General features: G+C 61.7%; 2 protein-coding genes across 3 annotated transcripts; both read left to right on the top strand.

Annotated features, from left to right (window-relative positions):
* The first annotated feature begins 422 nt into the window (after nt 1-422).
* TPGS1 (tubulin polyglutamylase complex subunit 1) lies at nt 423-7,642 on the top strand. The gene is made up of 2 exons (XM_045863527.3): nt 423-1,045; nt 6,797-7,642. Exons 1-2 carry the CDS (start codon nt 708-710, stop codon nt 7,332-7,334), a joined length of 876 nt encoding a protein of 291 aa, XP_045719483.1. The 5' UTR covers nt 423-707; the 3' UTR covers nt 7,335-7,642.
* A 6,899-nt stretch (nt 7,643-14,541) lies between these two features.
* Nucleotides 14,542-22,296, top strand: CDC34 (cell division cycle 34, ubiqiutin conjugating enzyme). Of its 2 annotated transcripts, none has more exons than XM_045863526.3 (5): nt 14,542-14,786; nt 17,596-17,682; nt 17,812-17,909; nt 18,708-18,842; nt 20,653-20,749. In XM_045863526.3, exons 1-5 carry the CDS (start codon nt 14,610-14,612, stop codon nt 20,732-20,734), a joined length of 579 nt encoding a protein of 192 aa, XP_045719482.1. In that variant the 5' UTR covers nt 14,542-14,609; the 3' UTR covers nt 20,735-20,749. The 2 variants fall into 2 exon arrangements, with proteins under 2 accessions (XP_045719482.1, XP_045719481.1); XM_045863525.3 differs by lacking the exon at nt 20,653-20,749 and adding an exon at nt 21,727-22,296 and having other exon boundaries at nt 14,547-14,786.
* The last annotated feature ends 1,104 nt before the right edge of the window (nt 22,297-23,400 follow it).

The following is a 23,400-nucleotide window of genomic DNA, read 5'->3' as shown; positions in this document are numbered from 1 at the left end:
GCTGGGGATTCCGCTGCGGGCACTGGGGAGCTATGGGAGAGTTCAGAGCTGCAGAGGCTGTGGTGAGAAAGATCCCTCTGGTGGTGAGGAAAGGTAACAGCATGGGGCGGGGAACTGGGGACCTCAGGTGGTCCACTCGTCCGGCGAGCCATGAGAACCCAGAGCAGACCCCCTAACTCAGCCTGGCGGGTGGCTGGCGGGGGAAAGGAGACCCCTCCCCACGGGGTGATCCATAAACCCAGACGGAGACCGCACCGGGCTGAAGGCCAGACTGAGCACAAAGGCTCAGGACAATCAGAAAGCGGGGCAGGGTCGGCGCTCAGTCCCGGAGTCGGAACCATCCCTGCGCATGCTCCGCCTGGCTGCCCCGGTAACCAAGGCGACTGGTTGCTAGGGGACCATGCTCGTGAAGGACTCGCCCACCACAATCCGGCTTCAGGCCGAACACCATGCCCTTCCTAGAGAGCCATTCTGGAGTCTGGCAAAATGCACGTTCCGGGCCTAAGCTCGGAAAGCTAACCAGCACTCGCAAAGAGGAACCGGAGAAGAAAGCCGATGAGAGCCGGGGCGGGGGTAGCCTGGCCTAGTTATTTGTCAGAGTGTCCCGCGGAACGCGGGCGCCCTCTGCCCTTAACCAAGATGGCGCCCCAGGCGCCAGCGCGCTGTGGAACACGGCGGCGCTTCCGGTCCCGTTGCCCGCAACGAAGATGGCGGCAGTGGAGAGGCGGCGGCCGGCCGTGGCTCCGGCGGCCGGTTTTGTCGACAGCGGGCGGCCGGCGGTGTCCCGAGCAGCAGCAACGGCCGAGCGCGAGGAGGACTTCCTGCGGCAGGTCGGCGTGACGGAGATGCTGCGCGCGGCCCTGCTGAAGCTGCTGGAGGCGCGGCCCGAGGAGCCGATCGCCTTCCTGGCGCACTACTTCGAGAACATGGGCTTGCGCTCGCCTGCGAACGGCGGCGCCGGGGAGCCCCCAGGCCAGCTCCTGCTGCAGCAGCAGCGCCTGGGCCGCGCGCTGTGGCACCTCCGCCTGGCTCACCACTCGCAGAGGTGCGGGGCCGGGCCGGGCGGGGCGGGGCGGGGCCGGGCCGCTGCGGACCTGGGGCCCCGGCGTGCTGCCCGCGGGCATGCGGGGCGCGGTAGTGCGCACGCCTCCTGGCGCGGGCTGGGCCCAGAGCGCGGGGGCTGGTCTTTTGTGATGCCTTTCTGCAGGTGCTCAGTTTCCCCTTGCAGCCCTCCCCACTTTTAAGAATCGCGGAGCCCAGAGAGGACCCAAAGTCACAGAGCTAGTCCTCCGAGCCAGGTCCTTCCAAACTAGGTTTTTCTTTAAATGCCTTGTTAGTGGCGGCGTTGCGATCCCATCCATTGAGCCAGAAAGTGGATATTTACAGGGCTGAGAGCAACTCAGTCACCCGAGGCCCGTACCCCCGGAGGCAGCGCCCAGCGGGCAGGAGGGGTGTCCAGAAGGAGGCCTGCTTCACGCACAGGAAAAGGGGCTGCAGGCACGAGGCGGGCAGGTGCACTGGCCTGGAGGCCATAAAGCTGCCGTGTGGGACCCACAGGCTCCTCGGCCTTTCTGTGGCTGAAGCACGGTGGGGGGGTGGGGGGGGATGGAGCCTGCCCCCCTACACGTGCCCGCCCAACAGTTCTGAGCCCACGAAAGGTGATTGAGGAATATGTATTGAATGAATGGTCCACATGACATGGATTGAGGAGCTTTCTGACATGCAACATCAACCAGGTGAGGTCATGACTGGATGTGGGTGGGCTGGGCCTTGGCTGGTGGGGAGGGGTCCCTAGAAGCAGAACCTGAGGCAAGTATTCATGCGTGGGTAATGTTATAAGGGAGTGCTCCCAGGAGAACCCAGGACGGGAGAGGAAACCAAGCAAGGGAACATTCCAGCCTGTTCACCAGGCGATTCCCCACTGTGCTTCCAGCACCTGCCCACCTTTCGGCAGCCCTCCCAAGAGAGTCAGAGTACAGGCCGTAAGGACAGCACTGGGAAGCTGGGGAGGGGTCTCAGGTATGGGAAGGGGTGTGGAGGGTGGGAATCTGAGCAGAGCATCCATGTGCCCTGAAGGTCAAGCTGCTGGGTTTGCAGGGGCAAGGGTGGGAAAGAAGTATGCAGAGACAGTCCTAGGTCGTCCATGGGGCTGCCCACTGAGATGGGAGGTCACTGATATGGGGGAAGTGTCCAGGGTTGCTTGGGGACTCTTAAGTCGGGCAGCTGGGAGAACCTTGCAGCTGGAGGGTGGACAGGTGGCTCTGCCAGTGGGACAGGAGGTTGTCCACCAGGAGGGGTTGTGAAGGCCTCAGGAGAACTGAGAAAAGCCTGGGACCCAACCCTGAGGAGCCCCAGCCTCAGAGAACCCACAAAAAAAGCACGATCAGGCCAACCAGACATGAAGGAGGGAACTAGAAGAGAATGGCATCCTGGAACATCTTCCAAAAGGGAAAAGTCGTCAGTGGCTGGGCAACCATGTACGGTTGTTCAGGCCAAGCACTGCACAAGCCACTCACCTATAGATAGTCACAAATGAGGATATGTCTATGAAGGCTTTTTGCAGTTTCTTCCTAATCCACGCAGAGGCACCCTGTGGTGGGCTGGTGGCAGTCCCGTATCCAGTGGCCCATAGACGAGGGCCGACAAGTGCCTGTTGGATTTAGGGCCAGGAGAGCTGTATTCCTGTCCTGTGGCGGCTGTAACAAATTACCACGAGCTTGGTGGCTTAAAACAACAGAAATGTGGGGCACCTGGCTGACTGGGTCGGTAGAGGGTGCGACTCTTGATCTCAGGGTTTTAAGTTCAAGCCCCACGTTGTGTGTAGAAATTACTTAAAAATCTTTAAAAAGGTGGGGAGGGAGAAATTTATTCTCTCACAGTTCTGGAGGCTGAAAGTCTGAGATCAAGCTGTCACAAGGCTGCCCTCCCTCCGGGGGCTCCAGGGGAGGGTCCCTCCTGCCTCTCCCAGCTCCTGGGGTCTCCAGGTGTCCCTCGGCATGTGGCCGCATCGCTCCAGTGCCTGCCTGTGTCCTCCTCTGTGTCTCTCTGTCTTTTTCTTTCTGTTCTAAGGACCCTTGGATTTAGGGTTACCTCATCTCATCTCCAGATCCTGAACAAATTACATCTGCAAAGACCCTATTTCCAAATAAGGTCACCCTCAGAGGTTCCAGATAGACATGCATTTTGGGGGGACTCGGCTCACTGCACTGCAGGGGTGTTGGAGCCGTGGGTTGGAGGCACTTCGGAGCTGGAGGGGCACAGAGGGCGGAGTGAATAGGGGAGTGGCGGGCGCACCTGCTCTCCCCAGAGACGGAGCCAGTGGCTAACTCAGAAGACAGGGTCCCCATCAGGAGCCCCTGAACCTAGCCTGAGGGGCCAAAAGCAGAAGCCAGGCCAGGCAAGTGCCAGTGTGCAAAGCAGGTGCCCCGTCTGACGAGGAGGGCCTGACTGGGCCACCTGGGAGCTGTTCTTGAGGGCCTCATCAGCATGAAAGACTTGGGGAGAAGTCATCCAAAATTCCTTTTCCTCTGTTTTGTGCAGATCGCAAGTGATGGTCTCCGGGAGGGACTGGAGGTGGTGGCCGCAGGTGCAATCGACCACCCCCCTGCCAGCCTCAGGGCCCCAAGGGCATAAAAACCATGTTTGTGAGACTTGCTGAGGGCTGCATGGTCACTAAGGGGCAGGTACAGAGTCCAATCTGGACAGTGTGGCCCCCTCACCCCCAAGGCCTCTGAGCCACCACAAGGCTAGTAGTAACAGCCAGGGTGCCCTTCCTGCAGGCCCCCCTGACCTGGGAAAACCTTCGAAAGGGCACCCCCAAGTCCGGGTTCCTCAGCTCAGTCTGGGCCAGGCCCTCCTGAGCACTGTGGGGTGTTGAGCAGCCTTCTTGGCCCCCCCTCCCCCCAAGTGATAACACCCAAAAGTGCCCCCAGATCGCACCAGGAGTCACCCCCATGGAGAACCCCTGGGCTAAAGTGAAACGTTTCCGTGTCTCACTCCAGAAATAGTCGACACACTCTCACGTAGGTATTATCTAAGCAAATGCTCACTCTAGTGCTCTGGGTGGGAGCTGATACGGTGGGGCCCTCAGTGGAGCCCCAGTCCCCATGTCACAAATGGGGAAGCCAAGTCCCAGAGCCCGGCGATCCCACAGACAGAGCAGGTGCTCCCTGGTGGCCGCCGGGAACTGTGTGGGGGTCCCCGGGGAGCTGCAGACCCGCGGCCAGCAGCCTAGAGGTTGGGTGTCACCTTCCTCAGCGTCTTTCCCATCAGCTCCGATCTCGTAGGGCTGTGATTACCTCTCTGCGTGCCTTCCTGCCTCATGAGGCCAGGAGTGTAAGGCAAACAGTGTGTGGGCAGCCCACTGAGTCCCACCCTGGTCACAGCCTACGCTGAGTGCAGGAGGGACCCCTCCACGTGCCAGGCCCTGTTTTAAGTACTTGGCTCATGAGAACCCTGAGAGGCAGGGATGGGGACCCTCACTCTCCAGTGACCAGAACCCGAGCGTAGGTCCAGGTGGGGTCCAGGGACAGAGCTGTGCTCCCAGAAGGCACTCGGTGAACATGGGAACCAAACGGCACGGGGGTCTTGCCCGCCAGGCCCCAGCCTCTAGAGAGGAGGGAATTTACTCACCTGGAGGGCAGACCAGGCTGCTGAAGAGGCATCGTGGCCCAGAGTTGGATGAATCGTGGACCATGTTTGTATCAGGACAAGCTGTGTCACGTGGCAGGAACAGCTCTGAGACCTCGGTGGCCCCAACACAAAGGATTGCTTCCCGCAGCACGAGGCAGAGGCCCAGGGGACTGCCCTCACACATGCACTGGGAGTTTACCCAAGCATGGCAACGGGGAGTGGACCCCAGGGACTCACTGTAGCTCTCACAACTTGCCTCGGAAGTGGACCACGTGTGGCTTCCATGCCCATCTCTTGGCGGAACAAAGTCCTGTGGTTCATCCTCACTTCAGAGGGGTGGCCAGCCTTCAGGAGGCCCGCCAGTCCTCACCTCCCACATCAGATGGGGCCGGCCTGCACCCCCATCGGGTATGGCGGCGTGGCGGGCAGCGGCCTCTGTGTCCCATCCTGGTGCACGGCCATCGTGTGGGGAGGGCTCTGGAGACGCCGTGGGCTGGGGACCGAGGCCCAGGCGTGTGCGCCTTCAGAGGGCAGGCAGACCCTGAGCCACTGCCTCGGTGGTCCATCAACATCTGCTGCCATCTCAGGCTGCTGGGTTTGGGTGATTTGTTACGCAGGATGGCTAGTTGGCAGAGCACTAGTGACCAGCACGTGTGTTCACAGCGGACCTCCCCCCTTCCTGGTGAAGGGAATTAACGTTCAGAGTTCCTGCAGAGAGTTGGTTTGAGGCATCAGCCAGCTAATGCATTAGGTGACGGGGGAGATAGCGGGAGGGAGCGCCCGAGGAGCTTCCCAGCACTGGTCTCACTGACCACCAGTCCCAGCACATCGCAAGGGCCCAACGAATGAGAAGGAAAAGGGGTTTATAGCCGGACGGACTGAGAACTGAGTCCCAGCTGGGAGGGAGACCCCCGCAGGCTGCTGTTCTTGTACCTCTGGGCCACGGTTTCCTCCTCTGATGCACAGAGCTCGCTGGGTCAGCACATGCATCGTAAGCCCCGCATGGGGCAGCGGCGCTGGCCAGAGCGGCCGGCCTGTACTGGGCATCCACAGTGTGCTAGCTGGTGTGTACTGGGCTCAACCGCTTGCTGGCCCACGGAAAGGTGAGACAGTGTGCCCAGGTCCCACGGGAGGTGAATGGAGCCACACGTGCCTTCCCTCACCATGGAGCCGAGCTCCCAGAAAGGGTTGGCTCACCCCCTCCTCCCTGGGATCCTTGGCCCAACCGTGAGCCCCCAACGAGCCTCACTACCTGTTGGTCATGGTGGAAATGCCAAAGGGCCACCAGCCGTGCTAGTGCTGGGCTACAGGCCAGGCTAACCAGCCCCCCAGGCTCACCCTGCAGCCCTCTTAACCACCATGCTCCCCAAATCTGCTCGTGAAGCTCACAGCACAGCCAGGCCACGTAGGAGAGCCTCGGGCTCTTCTGGGGCAAAGAATCATGCCCGCCTCAACGCAGATAGCAAGGAAGGCAGACTTTCCCATATAAGAACAGGTCGTATTTTCAGTTTTGTGGGTCAATCCGTGTTGCAACCACTCAGCTCTGCCTTTGCAGCAGGAAAGCAACCCCAAGCAGCATGTCAGTGGTTGGATGAGACCATGTGCCAGTAAAACTTTATTTATAAACTAGGCGGTGGGCCGGATATGACCCATGGGCGTAGTTTGCTGACTCAGGCCAGTGTGAAACAAGTTAATGCACATTAAATGCCAGGAGTGACCACCCCGTAGTGTGAGTGGCATGGTTGGGGGGCAGTGGGAGAGCCCCGCGGGGCAATGCCCACTAGCCAACTCAGCAGATGTTCATAGAGCACCTGCCGTGTGCAGGCCATGTTCTAGGCACTGGGGGCTGTGCATAAACTCCCTGATGTGTGCTCCTGGGCTGACGTTCCAAAGGACATGAAACTTCATCCTGAGGACATCTTACACTAAGATGGTGGTAACTGCCGTGAAGAAAAAGAGAGGAGGCGGCGGGGGGGGCACTGAAAAGGTGACACTTGAGCAAAGACTGGGAGGAGCTGGAGGAGCCATGGGGAGACCTGGGGGAAGGGCACTCCAGGCAAAGGACACCGCCTGTGCAAAGGCCCTGGGGCTGGCAGGCGGGCAAGGGGGCCGTGGGCTGTGCGGGGCTCTGCCCAGCTGGCCCAACACTCCCGTCCTCCTACAGGACGGCCTTCAACAACAACGTCAGCGTGGCCTACGAGTGCCTGAGCGCCAGTGGGCGCAAGAAGAAGCCAGGGCTGGATGGGCGCACCTACAGTGAGCTGCTCAAACGCATCTGCCGGGACGGGGAAGCCCCCGAGGAGGTCGTGGCGCCCCTGCTGCACAAGATCCAGTGCCGGGACCACGAGGCTGTGCCGCTGGACGTCTTCCGCGCCGGCATGCTCACCTGCTTCGTGCTGCTGGAGTTCGTGGCGCGGGCCAGCGCCCTCTACCAGCTGCTGGAGGACCCCGCCCTGGCTGTGGCGGACCGACGCGTGGGCCAGGCCGTGCTGGACACCCTGGAGGGGGCCCTGCAGGCCAGCGATGGAGGTGCTGTGCCCGCCCGCTACCTGGAGGCTGGCTCACGCCTGGGCCCCGACAGCCTGGCACTGGCCATGGACCGCGCCCTGGTGGCTCGGCGGCCCAGCTCCCCAATGACCCGGGAGGAGTTCCTGGAGAAGGCCGCTGCTCTCTTCATCGCCAAGGTCAAGCCGGTGGCCTGAGCGTGCCCCCCCCCCCCCGCACACCTTACCTGCCCCTCCTCCACCTACACAGCTGGGGGTCGTCGCCACCTGCTCCTGGGCAGAACACGGGTCTGGGACCAGGACTGGACAGTCCCTACATGCAGGGGGGTGCAGGGAGTCCTCCCCACACCCACCTTGCAACCTGGAATCATGCCCCAGTCCCTTTAGAGGGGAAGCCAGGGGTCCCAGGAAGTGGGCACGCCCTCCCTGCACCCCCGCAAAGGGCCCTTTCTCCTCAGAGTAATAAAGTCCGTTCTCCAGGCTGACCTGGAGTGTGTGTCTGCTCCTCTGCTGCATCCCCCACCCCGTCCCGAGTCTGCTCCCCACCCCGTCCCGTGTGTTTTCCCCCACACCGTCCCGGGTGTGCTCCCCCACACCGTCCCTGGTCTGCTCCCCCTGCTCCCCACCCCGTCCCGAGTCTGCTCCCCCACCCCGTCCTGAGTCTGCTCCCCACCCCGTCCCGTGTCTGCTCCCCCACACCGTCCCGTGTGTTTTCCCCCGCACCGTCCCGGGTGTGCTCCCCCACACTGTCCCGGGTCTGCTCCCCCTGCTCCCCACCCCGTCCCGTGTCTGCTCCCCACCCCGTCCCGAGTCTGCTCCCCCTGCTCCCCACCCCGTCCCGTGTGTGCTCCCCCACCCCGTCCCGGGCCCGTTCCCCCAACCCATCCCGGGTCTGCTCCCCTACCCTGTCCCGTGTCTGCGGAAATGTTTCTCCGCTCCAGCCTCAGCTGCAACCCCCTCAGTGCTGCTTGGGGGCAAGCCTGGCCGCCTGGAAATGCCAAGGCGCCCCTGGACTCCACTTTATGGAAGCCCAGTGTTGGGCCCTGGACTCACAACCCTGAGGCCCAGGAGGCCCTGCTCTCTGCAAGCGCCCATCCAAGTGCTTCCACCCTGGGCCTCAGGTTCCCCAGCTGTCAAAGGAAGGGGTCCGCTGGGCAGGTCATCGCGACCATGATGGTGGAAACAGCCGACGTGGGTGAGCCCTACGAGGTCTTACATGCCCTCTGAGGAAGGGAAGTGACTACCCAGGTTTGGCAGATGGGGAAATCGAGGCCCAGAGAGGTGCAGGGTCACCCTACCAGAAAGGGGCCCACTCTGGAACCCTCACACCACACCACCTACACCACCTGCCGTCAGCCCACCCAGAATCCACACACACCTGGGAACTTCGTCCAGTCGCTGCTCTCCGGGCACCCACTGGGCATCCCTCCTCCCCTCCAAGGGGATGGCTTCTTCCACAGGGAAGCCCACTGGGAGCAGGAGGGAGGCCACGGTCAGATTCCCAGCCCAGAATGACTGCTGGCCAGTGACTTCATACTCAGCCTCCAGCTCCGGTAAATGGGACCCAGGACAGCCACGGTTCTGATTGAGGGAGACCCCACGGGAACAGAGTTTAACCCCTTTACAAGCTACTGCTGGCCAGGACCACCTCATCTCCCCATTTCCCAGTCCCTGGTACCCCCAGCACAGACCAGGCAATCAGGGAACCGGTGAGTTGTGGCTGCTATTTTCCAAAAACAACCACAGCAACGTTTCCGTTCCCACACGCTCCTCCACAACTTTCCCCTCGGAAGGCAGATCGGAGACGTGGAATCTGCATTCCCTTCCCTTGCACGTGAGTGGCTTTTGTGACATTACACGATTTCCACGGCGAGGTCACAAAAGGTGGCGCGTGCCACGGCCACCGGGGGCTCACCGAGTCGCCCAGCAGCCATGTTGTGAGGAAGCCCAGGTGACGGATAACTCCTGCTTTGCGGATGCAGGAACTAAGCAAATTCTTGTTTTGAGCCACAGAGTTGTCGGGTCATACATCGTGCAGCAAGCTCAACATGTAGCAGCTGTCAGAATTCTAACCCGGGGCGCCTGGGTGGCTCAGATGGTTAAGCGTCTGCCTTCGGCTCAGGTCATGATCTCAGGGTCCTGGGATCGGGACTCCCTGCTCCTTGGGAGCCTGCTGCTCCCTCTGCCTCTCTCTCTCTCTCTGTCTCTCATGAATAAATAAATTTTTTTAAAAATTAAAAAAAAAAAAGAATTCTAACCCGTCCTGGGTCCCCACACAGGAGTCCCCACACGGACGTGTCTGCCGCGTGGCCACCACAGGGCTGGGCAGCAAGTGCGGGGAGCAAGCGCGGGGCCTGCAGACAGGCGGACCATCCGTGTCACGTGCACAACTGTCCCGGAAGCCAAGACAGGGATGCAGGGCGGGCAGCTCCCCGGGACTCACAGGCCAAGGCCACGTGGGCCAGCTCCGTGGTCCCTGGGGCGGTCCCTCCTAGTCATCGGAAGCCAGGGTGGACAGTGTGCAGTGGGTGTCTCCCTCAGCAGCGGAGCCACACGGCCCGGGAGGCCCCGCCCCTCCGTGTGGGGCAGGTGTCACCGATGAGTGAGGGCCAGAGCGTACACGAGCCAGCCCCCTTGTCTCAGGTGGAGGGAACCCCGGGCAGCTCATGCTTCAGGGCCCCCCGGGTCAGACTGAGGCCAACCCCAGCCAGGACCACTGCCCCCCACGGCCTCCCTGGTCGCCTGGCTACTTGGTCTTGGGTCCAGAAGTCCCGTGTGTCATGATCCTGGCTTGACCTCTGCCAGCCAACAGAGTCCTGGGAAGCTGACATGACCTCCTTAGCTGACCTCAACCTCACGGCAGTGTGGGCCGTGTAACACTGCAAACCTCCCTCTTCTGGCAGCACCCTCTCCCCCGCTCTCCAAATGCACCTGCCCCACAGTGGTTTCCCCACGTCCCCCCAGAAGGCTCCTCATCCTAGCTCAGCTTCCTTGGGGGAACATGGCCTCCTGGCTCTCCTCTCTCCTCACGCATCCTCCTCACTCTGCACCTCACCAGCCCATGGCTTCAGTTACCCCCTGGACACCAAGGATTCTCAGATGCATGGCTTGGGGCCCTTGCCCTGCCCTCGAGAGCCAACTGCCTGCTGGCTGTCTTCTGGCGACGTCCCAAGGACATCCCAGGCCTGCCATATCCAGGACAGACCCTCCAGTCAGCCTCCCGAACCTGGGGCTCCCCCGGGCTTTGTGGTCTCTGTAGAAGCTCCCAGGCCACCGAGGTCTAGGGGAGCTGACCGGATGCCTCCTCCTGTCCCCCAGCTGGCCCTTTTCTGCATCCTGTTGATTTCCCTTCACAGCTTCATCCTGGGCACTCCTCCTGCACACTGGTCCAGCCCACCTGGCTGACCCCACCAGCCAGTGCGAGTGCTCCGGGCTCCCTGTCCTCAGGGTGACTCGGGGATAGCCAATGAGGGGCAGCTCTGGCATTTTTTTTCTAAGGTGGCTGAGCTGGGAGAACCTGGGCCTGAATTCCGTCACCACAAGTCCTGTGAACAAAGCCAGCACTCAAGAAAGCGGACCCAGGAGACTTCCCAGCTTCTTTTCTTGCCTCTGTCCTCTCACTCTGCCCCAGGCACCCTGGTCTCTAGTCACTTGTCCCCACCGCAGGGCCTTTGTACGTGCAATTCCCTCTTTCTGTCATACTGTTCCTCCAGACCCATGGGGCTCGCTTCCTCACTCCACTCTGGTCTCTGCTCAAATGCCACCTCCTGAGAGACACCTCCCCTGACCACTATCTAAATTAACACTCCAACGCCCACCCCCACTGCTCATGCTCACTGTGCATTGCCTTCACAGCTATTGTTGCTACTTATTTACCAGCTTGTTTAAGACCTCTCTCCCTATTTCCCCAAGGGTGAGGGGTTTTGCTAGTTTTGTTCACTGTTGCATCCCCAGCGCCCCAGTTCAGCGTCACTGAACAATCAATCAATTTTCCAATGGAAGAATTTGAAGCTCATAGACCTAAGTGCATTCAAGTCCTATGGCTGTTGTAACAAATCACCACAAACACAGTGGCTCAAACCACACACACTGATCCTCTAACAGTCTGGGGTCTGAAGTCCTAAAACCCAGGCGTGGGCAGGGTTGGTTCCCCCCGGCACCCCAGGGAGACCCGGCTCCTGCCCCCCACCCCATTTCCAGAGGCCCCACATTCCTGGCCCACGGCCCCCCTCCATCCTCACCGCCGGCAGTGGCAGGTTGGCCCATCTCTCTGACTATGACTCTCTCGGGAGTGGGGTAGATTTCACAGGGCCCACCTGGATTAACCAAGATACTCTCCCTATCTCAAGATTTTTTTTTTTTTTTTTTTTTTAATGTTAGCTCTACGCCCAATGTGGGGCCTGAACTCAGGACCCTGAGATCAAGAGTTGCATGCTTGGTGCACCTGGATGGCTCAGTCGATTAGGCAATTAAGTGTCTGCCTTCAGCTCAGGTCATGATCCCAGGGTCCCTGCTCAGCTGGGAGCCTGCTTCTCCCTTTCCCTCTCCCTCTGCCACTCTCTAGCTCGCTCTCAAATAAATAAAATCTTTAAAAAATAAAAATGAAATGATTTGCATGCTCTACTGACTGAGCCAGCCAGGTGCCCCTTCCCATCTCAAGAGTCTTAATCCCATCTGCAAAGTCCCTTTTGTCCTATAAAGGAACATATTCACAGGCTGAGAGTAGGACGTGGACGGCTATGGGGGGCATTATTCTCTACCATAGTACCGGCCCCAGAGGGCACAGCCCGCAAGAAGGGGCAGAGCTGGCCTTGAAGCTGGTTCTTTTGCATCCAGAATACACTAGCCCTGAAGCCTTTGTCTTTGGACTCCATTTCCCCCTGCCCTTGAGGGCCACATTCTCCCCTGTGCATCCTTTTGCTTCCCTCCTGCAGCCCCTGCCTCCTGAGATCATGTCTTCCTTCTCAACCAGCATAATTGCAGCAAAACGTTATTGTGTGCCTGTCCATAATATCTTCAGGGTCTATGCTGAGAGCTTTTCAAACATCATCTCATGCACCTCATCTTACAGATAGAGAAACTAAGACCCAGCTTAGCATTTGAGGACCATTTCCAAGGTAGTGGCAGAACTTAGATCTGAATGCAGGGCTCTTCTGCAACATGTGATGGAAGGTCCAAGTCAAACGAGCTTAATAAGAACAAAAGTAATTTATCAGCTTGCATCTTTGGAGCATTCAGGGAAGGTCAGCCTGGCTGGATCCAGGAGCACACACAGGGTCATTGGCACTTTCTTGTCCATCGACTCAGGTCCCCTGAGTGCCAACTTCGTTCACAGGGCTTGTGGTGATGAGATGGTCCCATTACTCCAGGCCCAGTTCCTCCCAGCTCAGCCACCTGAGCCCAGTGTTCTCAGAAAAAGTCCCAAAGCTGCATTCATTAGATGGCTGAGCCATATGCTGTTCCTAAACAAACTCACTGCAGCAGGGGGCCTGGAGTGCTCTGACTGGATGGCTACTGCCAGGGATTGGAGGGCAGTCCAATTTGAGCCTTACAGACTAAGAATGGGAAGCCAAGAGGAAATCAAGGTGCTGTGGACAGAAAACCCAGAGGGCAGAAACCCTAGATGACCAGCACTCCAGGATTCCAGAGCCCAAAGAGCAGGCTTTCCTGGGGGATGAGGCCCCATGTGGCACCTGCTGGAGCAGCCATAAACCAGTACCTCCCTTTACCTTTCCGGAACCGGCCCACCCACCCAATGCTGCATGGGGATGTGGGGCTGACATAGGGAGATCCTGGGAAACCTGTCTGGAAGAACCATGATTAGTTCTAATTCCTATTTATCGACAAGCTGCCACATGCCGATGCTGACGTTGGTGCTCTAGGCAGAGAATGAGGGTGAGAACATCTGGAACCCTTAGCAAAGGGCACACAGTCCTTTTTACTGACGAGGGGCCTGCTCCAGGTGCCCCAGGGTGCAGGGCGGAGGTGAGAAAGTCAAGGCCCCAGCCTTGGGCCGTACCCAGTCCAGGGCTCTCCCTCAGAGTCCTCCGTCCCTCTCCCGTCGTTGAAATTTGGCTTTCCTTGCCCCAGACAGGTTTACCTGCCCGTCCTCAGCTGGGCCACGGCCAGGGGCCAGGTGTCGGGGCACCTGGAGGAAGGGGTCCCCTGGGCACAACCCAAGGCGCTGGAGCTGTGGGCTGCCCTGACGCTGGCCAGCAAGGCTGCAGCCGCGTGCCCGGCGCGCGACCACAGCACCACGCCCACCCTCACGGGGAGCCGTCACCCCGAGGATGTGGAGGACGGAAGCCGGGGCGCCACGCTCAATTCTCACGCCCAAGTGTCCTGGCAAGGGGGGCGTGTGTCTAGGCCGAGGACCAGCCAGGTCTGAGCCCGGGCGCCGTCGGAAGGGAGAGCTGGGGAGATCAGGGCACAGCCAGGGCCAGGGCTCGTCTGAGAGTGGGACTCAGTCTGGGGGTTCGGCCGGGACGGGTGCTGAATCCGTACTGCGAACGAAAGCTGAAAACGGGGTACACTAATCTCCCCAGCTTCTCTGGGGAGGGCGTCTCGCGGATCTCGATTCCACCCCGTCGGACTGAATCGAGCAGGGCGGGTCCTCCCCGCCTCGACCTCGGATCCCGCACCAAGCTCGCGGGGCCTTCGCACCCCGCCCCAAGCTCCGCCCTACTCTCAGCTCCTCGGAGGGGAAACAGAGGCACCGCCCGCCGAGCGCTCTCAACCTGGCCTCCCACCTCCCCACTGCCGGCCGGCCCTCCCTTTCCGCTCGCCCAGAACCACCCGAGAAGGGAGCCGGCCCGCATCCGCCCCGCCCGGGCCAGAGGACCCCGCCCCGCCCCCGGCCCGGCTCCCCAATTCCCCGCCCCCGGCCCCACCCCGCGCTGGGACGTCATAAAAAAGGCCCCAAAAGCCCAGCGGCCGGTGCCGGGACGACGCAGCCCAGCCCTGCCCGCCTCCCCGCGCACAGGAATCCGGGGTGCTCGTCCGAGCGGGGGGCGGCGGCGGCCTCCCGGGGGTCGGAAGCGCCAAGGCGCCTGCGCGCTCGGCCCCCCCTCCCGGCGGTCGCGCCTGCGCGCTCGACGGGCCGGGGGCGGGGACTCCGCTTCCCGGCGTGCCCCGCGGGCGGGCGCGCAGGCTCAGTCCGGGCCCCGCCGCGGCGCGCAGGCGCGGTCGGGGGCCGGAGGCGGTGCGCAGGCGCAGCGTGGGGCGGGGCGCGCGGGCGAAGCCGAGGCGAGCCCCGGGCGGGCGGCGGCGCCAGAGCGAGTGGAGCGCTCAGGGGCCCCGAGCGGCGGCGGCGGCGGCGGCGGCGGCGGCGTAGAGGAGGAAGGCGGCGGCGGCGGCCCCGGCCCCGGCCCCGGCGCCCCCCCGACCGGCGCGCGGCCCGGCCCGTCCCGCGCCTCCGCGGCGGCCCCGCGGCCCAGCGCGCCCCCGACCCCGGGCCCCGCCGCCGCCGCCGCCATGGCCCGGCCGCTGGTGCCCAGCTCGCAAAAGGCGCTGCTGCTCGAGCTCAAGGGGCTGCAGGAGGAGCCGGTGGAGGGCTTCCGGGTGACCCTGGTGGACGAGGGTGACCTGTACAACTGGGAGGTGGCCATCTTCGGGCCCCCCAACACCTACTACGAGGGCGGCTACTTCAAGGTGAGCCGGCGGCTCGCGGTCCCGGTTCCCGCCGGGCCCCTCTCCTCTCGGCGGTCTCCGTCTCTGTCCGTCCGGCCGCTGTGAAGCAGCTTCAGCCCGCGCGTTCCCAGCCCGTCTCGGAGGGCCCCAGAGAGGAGCCCCGGGGGCGCTGCCTGTGGCTGTGGGGCCCCTGCTCGCCCCAGCCCGGCCCAGGCCCTCGGCTGCCTTCCCCGCCCCCTGCCCGGAGGAGACAAAGAGCCTCCCCGGGCCCAGCAAGCCCTATTGTTGGGGAGCGTGGGGTTGGGGGAGAGGGAGGGAGGCCGGGCGGGGGGGCCTGCCCCGCCACTTGCTGGGGCTCAACAAAGGCCCGGATGGGGCCTTGCCAGCTGGGGCTGCTTGGAGAGCGGCCACCCTTCTCGATAGCAGCGGGCCGGGCCTCTTGGCTTCGTCCGAGCTTTACGTAACCTGTTCTCTCGGGAGGGTTGGGGCAGGGCTCGTCGCTACCGCCGTGCGCTTCGTCTGGGGAGCCACACCGCAGAGAGCGCCTGCTGGACCCCGGGCCCCTCGCTCACCCCAGCGGCTTTCCCCCGGTTCCGCCGCCGGGCAGGTGGCCCCTTGGAGCTCAGATCTCACCCTCTGGGCCGTTTTTCTGTCCCCCGGTAGTTTCGTCCGGAGCAGTTCTCGTTTGTAGCTGCTGGGAGCAGGGAGGGGCTGCTGTCCCTGGGACTGGCTGTGTTTCCGACTAGTGTGACAAAGGACTGGAGCCAGGACCCAGGCAGCTTTCTTGGCCTCACCGTCAGAGCCCAGACGTGGCCTCGGAAGGCCTCTTCTCAGATTGCAGGGCTGTGCTCTGAGCCACAGGCACAGGGCAAGGGGTCTCCCTGCATGAGAGGTGGGGAATGAGCCCTGGGCCCAGGAACAGCCCCCGCCCCGCCCCTGCCTGCCTGCCTGCCTGCCTGCCAAGAGGCTGCGCAGCCCTGCCAGGTTCTGCCTGGCTGAGGCCTGCTGGGGAGCAGCAACCACAGCGAGACCAGGCTGTGGGGGAGGGGCAGGGGATGCTCCTGGGACAGATGTCTGTGTTTGCACTTTCGCTGACGTTTTAGTTGAGCCTGCTCAGTGGCCGTGAGGGAGCAGCCTGGTCAGCTGGGGGTGATTCCTGCGTTGAGGTTCCCTTGGTGCTGGGGTGGGATCGGGATGAGTGTGGGCAGCCCTGGCCTGGCTTCCGCATCAGGAACCCGGCCTCTGACACGCAGGGAATGGATTTGGGGTTGATCACCTAACGGGTTAACTAGGGCCCTCCCCCGGCCTCTCTTGTCTGCTTCGGGCTGTAGGGAGAAGGGCTCCACTCACACCCAGGGTGATGGAGCCCACCCTGAGACCAGGCAGGCCAGGACTCTAAGTGAGGTTGCACGTCTGACTTTTGCCCACGAATGGTTGCAGGGATTGTGGGTAGATCCTCCAGGCTGGCATTGGGGGGATCATCCCATGTTTCTAGAGAAGGGACTGCCAGATTTCAAACACATTTGCCACAGGTCCTGTCCTCCACAAAGTCAGCGGGCCCCGGGGTGGTCACCCACTGAGGTCCTCCTGTCTAGGTGGGGCTGGGCGGGGAGAGGAAGTGTGGAAATGCACGCTGGGAAGCACCTGAGGGCCATCATCACTTCCCAGCCAGTTCCCACAGCGTCTTCCTTGCCAGCCTGGCCACCTAAGCCATAGTGAGCTCTTAGGCAATGCAACGTACAGAAAGGGTGCCAGAGAGGAGCATTTGAGGAGCCTCCTCCCAGCTTATCGCTGTGTGTCCTTGGGCAAGGTGCTTTCCTTCTCTGAGCCTCGGTTGGCTCAGCAGTGAAGTCCTCTCCAGGGATGCTTGAAAGAGTATGCAGTGGGACTTGGTGGGTGCTGGGGCCCTGGGGAGGCCTAAGCAGGCCGCACCTGTTCTCAGGGCCATCACTTAGAAATCTGTAGGGCAGGTTCCGAGTTCTAGGTGTGCTCTGCAGTCACCAGCAAGTTACCTGCCTTCTGGGCCTCAGCACGGTCACCCCAGAACAGAGGGACTTCTCCTAAATGCCCGGAATGCCCCCTGCCCAGGAGGGTGACTTTCCAAAGATGGGCCTAGGGGAGCTGCGGCGCAGGTGCCCAGCTCTGGCTCCCAGCACACAGGCTCGCCCCCGAGAGCCTGGAGTGCCGCCAGGCATCCCGATGTCTGGGACTGGGGCTTAAACAAGCAAACGAAGCTCCTTCACCGCTGACGCCTGAGCAGCTCTGTCACCTGGGCAGGTGGCCCTCCCCATCTGTCCCATGACCTTCCTGTCTGCCTTCCTGGCCCCCCGTAATGGACACTTGTGGGCAGAGAGCCTGTCCATCCAGCGCTGACTCATCTCCTCCCACAGGGCCCGGCCCAAAGAGGTGTCGGGAGTGATTGCTGAGTGAACACACGTCTATTTTAATCTTCCCCACAACCTGGAAACTGAGGCTGGGGAGTCCACCACCGACCATGCTGGGGGTGCCCAGCGTCCAGGACCCTGCCAGCCCGGAGCAGTGTGCTGGCCTGAACCCGCCGTGCTCCCTGGGGCCCAGCTCCTGGTCCCTCCCACAGGTCTGCGCTGAGACGGGCCTTAGAGTTGCTCCTCAGCAGCAGGGTAGGGGCCCAGATCAGCTCAGATGACCCCAAATAGTCCTAGGAGGCCCTTGAGGGGCGCGTGTGACGGGCAGGGTCCAGGCGGCCCTCTTGTGGTGGGTGTGTCTGTCCTGATTGACATCCTTGTTTGAGCGTTCGTGGGCACAGTCCCCAAGCATTGGCTGAGCCCTCCTGCCCTCTGCCCCTCCCCAGGCACGCCTCAAGTTCCCCATCGACTATCCATACTCCCCACCGGCCTTCCGATTCCTGACCAAGATGTGGCACCCCAACATCTATGAGGTGAGTCCACCAGGCATGCCCCTCCCAGCCTCTCCATATTGGGGCTGGGGGGTGGGGGGAGACACTGCGCCGCCTGATGAGAGTGGGGAGTGGTGTGGGCACTGACCCCTCTTTCCTGTCCCCACACAGACGGGGGACGTATGCATCTCTATCCTCCACCCCCCGGTCGATGACCCCCAGAGTGGGGAGCTGCCCTCAGAGCGGTGGAACCCCACCCAGAACGTCAGGTGAGACTAGACCAGGCCCTGTTTGAGGGGCTGCTCAGCAGATGGACCCTGTCCCCCAGCAGCATTCCTGACTTTGCTCCTGTGGGGCTTCCTGAGGCCTGGCCAGGCCTGGAGACACAGATATGGGAGGACACATGTCTGTTGCTCTCGACTCCCTGCAGTACTGTGAAATCCGTGGAAACTGGCCTCCTGCCAGGATGCTGGGGGCCCCAAAGACCCTCTCCTCTCATTTCCTAATACCCCATGCCCCACCATCGGGAACAGCCACTGGGAATCTCGAGTCCATATTTTCTGTCCCACAGTCCCTCCGCCTATCCCTGGGGTCTCCCCTCCTGCCTCAGTCCTCTCACAGAGCCCAGTCACCTCCGTCTCAGGACTGAGCCGCCTGAGTGGGCTGGCCTCCCTGCCTCCTGGCCTGCACATCTTTAGTCCAGCCCAAGCCATAAAAGTTGGTGGCACGGAGGGACCCACTTGCCTACAGGATGCCTTGGGGACAGGGACATGTGGAACGAAGGTGGTCCTGGCTTCAGCTGCCCACACGTGTCTTGTCCCAGGGCCTGGGCTGGCGGGCGGGGCGAAGTGGGGGATGGGCTAGGAGTCGGCCCCTGCCATCCTAGGGGCCTGAGACAAAAACCAGCAGCACCAAATGTCGCCTGCAGGGTTGGGGGCCAGGGGGGCCCCTGGGCAGTTGCTGGCCTCTGGGTATCCCCACGAATGCTCTGGCACTAGGCCCAGCTCCTTGGGGGGGGGTGTGTGGCCAGAGAGTACCCTGCACCCGCTGACTCCACGCTCCCCCAGGACTATCCTGCTGAGCGTCATCTCGCTCCTCAATGAGCCTAACACCTTCTCCCCGGCCAACGTGGATGCCTCTGTGATGTACAGGAAGTGGAAAGAGAGCAAAGGCAAGGACCGGGAGTACACAGACATCATCAGGTGAGGCCCTCGCGCCTGGGGTGTGCTCACGGGCAGTGGTCCCAGGAGGGAGACCCAGTCACTGGCCAATGCACTGGGTGCCCCCCACCCCGCTTTTTGTAAGAGAATGGGTGTTATTTTTCTTTGTCACACTGTGAGGTACCCCAGTCATGCAAGCACATGGTCCGTGTGTCTACCACACGTGTGTAGCTTATCGAGTCTGAACCGTGTGATATGGCGGTGTCCGTGCCTTCCAAGCACACGTGGTCAGGCCTAATGGCGTGCGCGTTCTCGAGCCCCCGAGCATCCACCACCAAGCTTGAACAAGGTCTTACCACAGTGTTTTCGCTTTGTGACTGAAACACGGTGACACTCGGCATGGTCTTACCCCGTTCTGGCAGCCTGGCCTCCTGCTTACCCCGTGACGAGTATCCAGCAGATGGGGGGTGGTTTGCTTGCTGAGTGAGGTGGTCCGTAACAAGTCCTTCCTGGACTGGCTCCTGGCTCCTGCCCTCAACTTCGTTTTCATGCTTTCTCTCCTGGGGGGAATTTATTTTTCACATATCACACTGTATCTTTTCCACGTCATGACTTGCTGTGAACATTATTTGCATTTGTAATTTTGAAACTTAGAATTATTCCCTAAAGACAGAAAATGATCACAATATTGGTGTGTTTAGAAAACCACTTCTTTTCTAAAAAATAGATTTTTTTTCTTGGTTTTACAAGCAGCGTGTCGTGTAGGGATTGGTCCGAACTAACCGTCCAGCTCTCGTCTTGGTCGTTTCCAGTGCTCCCCACTTAGGAATAAGTGGGTGACCATCCCTGGAAAGAAATCCTTTTACAGAACGGATGCTGCACCATGCAGGTGCCAGACCAGGGTGGGAACGTGCTTTAAGGCCCAGGATAGACAAGCTGTCTACTCAGGCCCCAGAGCTGCTTGACCTCCTTTTCTCTCTCTCTTGTTCTGTTGCATTGTGTGAGCTGCTCTGTGTCCATTGTCCATTGTTACTTTGTAATGTGGTTCACAGATTTGTTCATGACCATCTTAACCCTTCATGAGGTTTTTTCCAAAAACTCTTTGTCGTTTACCTTTTACCTAGAAAGAGGAGTAAGGTCTGCGTGTAGCTGCAGTTCGACCCCGCCATGAGAGGTCTAGTGTCCCAGAGAGGTGGGGACGGTGTCCACGCCAGCATCCACGTGAACGTTCAGAACGTTGGCTTGTTTGCCAGAAACTGGCAACGACCCTGGCGTACGTCCGCGCGGCAGCGAAGGGCACGTCCGTGGCTGTCGGGGAGGCGGGACTTAAGAGGCACAGCAGAACCTCTGGGGAGAGGGGGCGGCGTCACGGGACATACGTGGCTCAGAACTCACCGCTGTGCACTTCAGTCTGGCGTAGTTCATGCAGATAAAGCTACAGAAGCTCACGTTGGGTGAGGAGGTGATGCGTTCGTGACAGCGAAGTGAATGTTCAAGGAGAAACGAAAAGGAAGCCCTGTGATTTTCCTAGGTCACCTGACAGTTACTGTTTTTTGTGTGGCCTTGCAGACACCCGCCCCTGAGACTTCCCCGCGGCCTGGCCTTCCGTGGCGGCTGCTCTGCCTGACCTTGGAGGCCCGTCCGCAGAGAGAGAGAGGGAGAGAGAGAGAGACACACACACACACACACACACCTCCCCCACTTGTCAGTGCTCCTGTCGTCTGTGGCCCCCTGGTTCCCTGTCCTCCAGGTGCACCTGGATGGCAGGGTGTCGTCACCGCCCGCCCCCCCCCCCCCGCCGCCGTCTGCTCTGCAGTAATCCTCTCTGCTGATTTTAGCTCCCTTTTCTTAGAGTGAAACCACGTCCACTTTCTTCCATGGATCCGGCCCGTTTTTGTTGGTTCTGTAGTGTTTTATGTGAGCAGAATCTGTGAACAATTTCTGCAGTGTGGCTTGTGTGACCCGAGTGCATTTTACCCCCCCCAACACCACACACACGGCGCCAAGGTGATCCCTGTGCCTGCAGGGCGGCCCCTTCCCACGTTTCCTCGTCCCGTTGTCCCAGGAAGTCTGTCCCCCGAGGCTGGGCGGTCACGGCTTTTGGTTTGTGCAGTTGAGGAGCAGCAGAGCTGGCTGTTGCCGCAGGGAATGCATGTCCCCGGAGTTGCGCTATGAGCCTCAGGTGCTGCCCTGCGGGACCCTCCCTGCAGGGCTCAGCACCTGGGGAGGGTCCTGCCCACGCGGCCCGCTCCGCGCCCCAGTTCTTTTCCCAGCCACCTCCCACGTGGCACCAGAATTAAAACCAGACTGTTTTTATCCCTTAAGACACTCCCTGTGGGGCCGCTCACAGGCGCCCACGTGAGGGAGGCTGTGATGCGTGCTTCTGCCCACCCCCCGCCCCCCGCCAAGCCGTGGTCCCCGCATGCTCTGCCGGTGGGTGCCTTTAGAGGACGCGTTGTCCGTGGTCCTGCAGGGTGTCTCTTCCGGGGGTGCTTTGTGCTGGGACGTCGGGCTCTAGGTGGGAGCACCCCCACCTTGGGAGCCGTGCGCTGCGCTGGGTATGAGCCCTTGGCGTCTGCAGCCCCGTTTCCTCCTCCTGTGGGCCGTGCTTGTCCGTGCCCTGCCCCCCAACCAGCCCGTCCCTCCGTGTGTGCTGGGCGCCACGCTGGCCCGGGCACCGAACACAAGAGCGGGGAGTCCCGGCCGGAGTCCTAACCCTGCCGCCCCTGCTGCCAAATCTCTGCTGTCTCAGGCAGGGCCGAACGCCTCACAGAAGCGCTTGTCTCTGGTCCTTAGCGTCCCCCTGTGCCGTGGGCCCTGCTCTGCCTGGCTCTGCCCTGGGGCATCTGAGCTGCTATGCGTTGGGCTCCTGGCATGGGACCCCGGCGGGGACAGAGCCGTAACCTGCAGGCCCTTTCCCCCCCAGGAAGCAGGTCCTGGGGACCAAGGTGGACGCGGAGCGGGACGGCGTGAAGGTGCCCACCACACTGGCCGAGTACTGTGTGAAGACCAAGGCCCCGGCGCCTGACGAGGGCTCGGACCTCTTCTACGATGACTACTACGAGGACGGCGAGCCCGAGGCCGAGGCCGACAGCTGCTTCGGGGACGACGAGGACGACTCTGGCAACGAGGAGTCCTGACACCGTGACCCCGAGAATAAACTTACAGATTTTACCTCAGCAGGCCCGGACTCTGTGGCTCCGAGACTGCCTCGCGGGAGGGGTGCTGCCTGGCCCCTTGGGTGGTCTCTTCTCGGGGTCGCCCTCCTTCCCCGCGTGCGTCCTGGGTCCTCTGCTTCCGAGGGGAGGGCCGCTCGCCCTGTCCTCCCTCCCTGGGCGGCGGGGGCCTGAGGGACCCGGACCCCCGCTCGTCCGCGGCTCCTGCTGGCTGGAGCCAGAGACTTGGGCTCCCAGCTCATGTGTGGACGGATTCACTTGTGGTCACCTCTTCTCTGCTTTGGTTTGTTTGGAATCTAAATAAAACGACTTTATGAGAAGCTAGAGAACCAAGCTCTTCTTGGCCTCCCCAAAGGACTGCAGAGAACGGTTTGTCACCAGGCCCCTGGATGCCCGCGGTGCCCATGTGCCTGTGGCCCTGCATGCCAGGCGCAGGGGGTGTGCCCGCAAGCGTCCCAGGAGATGCGGTGGGGGCACCGCAGGGATCTGGGGTCTGGGCAGAAGGATGGCATGTGCTAACACGCCCTGGCGGCCTGGGGCCAGACACCTGTTGCTGGCCCACCCCCACCCCACGGGGCCTCGGGGTGGTAAGTCTTCCCCATGATGACCATCGGGCCCCTGGCGGCCCCTCTGCAGCCACGGCACCCCAAGGGGTTCTGCGTCATGCTGCTGTGCCCCAGGCCTTGTGGCTTCATTTTCGTGTAACTGACAAGTCCAGAGTGGCCCAGATTCAGGATCAGGTGGCGGCGTCGGGACGAGGCCCCCCATGGGTCAGACGGGTGCACGCCTGGCCTGACCAGTCACCGCAGCTGGGCCTGGCGGACCCCGTGCAGGAGGGGGATGGGCAGAAGGGGCCGGGACATCCAGGGTGAACCTGGTCAGACCCTCACGGAGGCCTGCACGCCAGGGCCTCTCCCCTGCCCACAGCCCTGTGAACACAGCTCTCTCTGAGCCTCCGTGGTCTGGTGGCCTCCTAACGTGGAAGGTTTCACGCACTCATCTTAGTTTCTGGCTTTTCTTCAACCCAGAGGGCTGGAAGTGCCGGACCAGCGAGGGGCCCCTCGGGACGGGACTCGCAGCTGGTGTTCTCAGCTGATGTGAGTAGTCTGGCCTGTGACAGCCACGCCTGTTCCCCTCCCCCCGCTCCTAATTTGGGCCTCGGGGCACCGGGGGGTCCAGATCGTGAGTGGGGGCTGGGGCTGGGTTTCCCGTGAATCCACCATGTGGCTGGCACCCTGCACTAGGGGACCCTGGTGCCGCTTAGGAAGGGGATGGGCACAGTGGGGTGTCTTGTCCCTGCTCTGCCCTGTCTGGCCCGGAGGTGTCTTCAGCGTCCTCCCCTGGGCTCCACGGACCCAGCGCCCATGGGTGGCCCCCGCCCCCCCCGCTGCTCGGGCTTCCTCACGGCATGGTGGCTTGGACTC

The sequence above is a fragment of the Mirounga angustirostris genome, unplaced genomic scaffold (assembly GCF_029215605.1).
Source record: "Mirounga angustirostris isolate CCGP_5_RB_7025 unplaced genomic scaffold, mMirAng1.0.hap1 SCAF_1, whole genome shotgun sequence".
Taxonomy (NCBI): domain Eukaryota; kingdom Metazoa; phylum Chordata; class Mammalia; order Carnivora; family Phocidae; genus Mirounga; species Mirounga angustirostris.
This window is presented reverse-complemented; position numbering and strand designations above follow the sequence as displayed.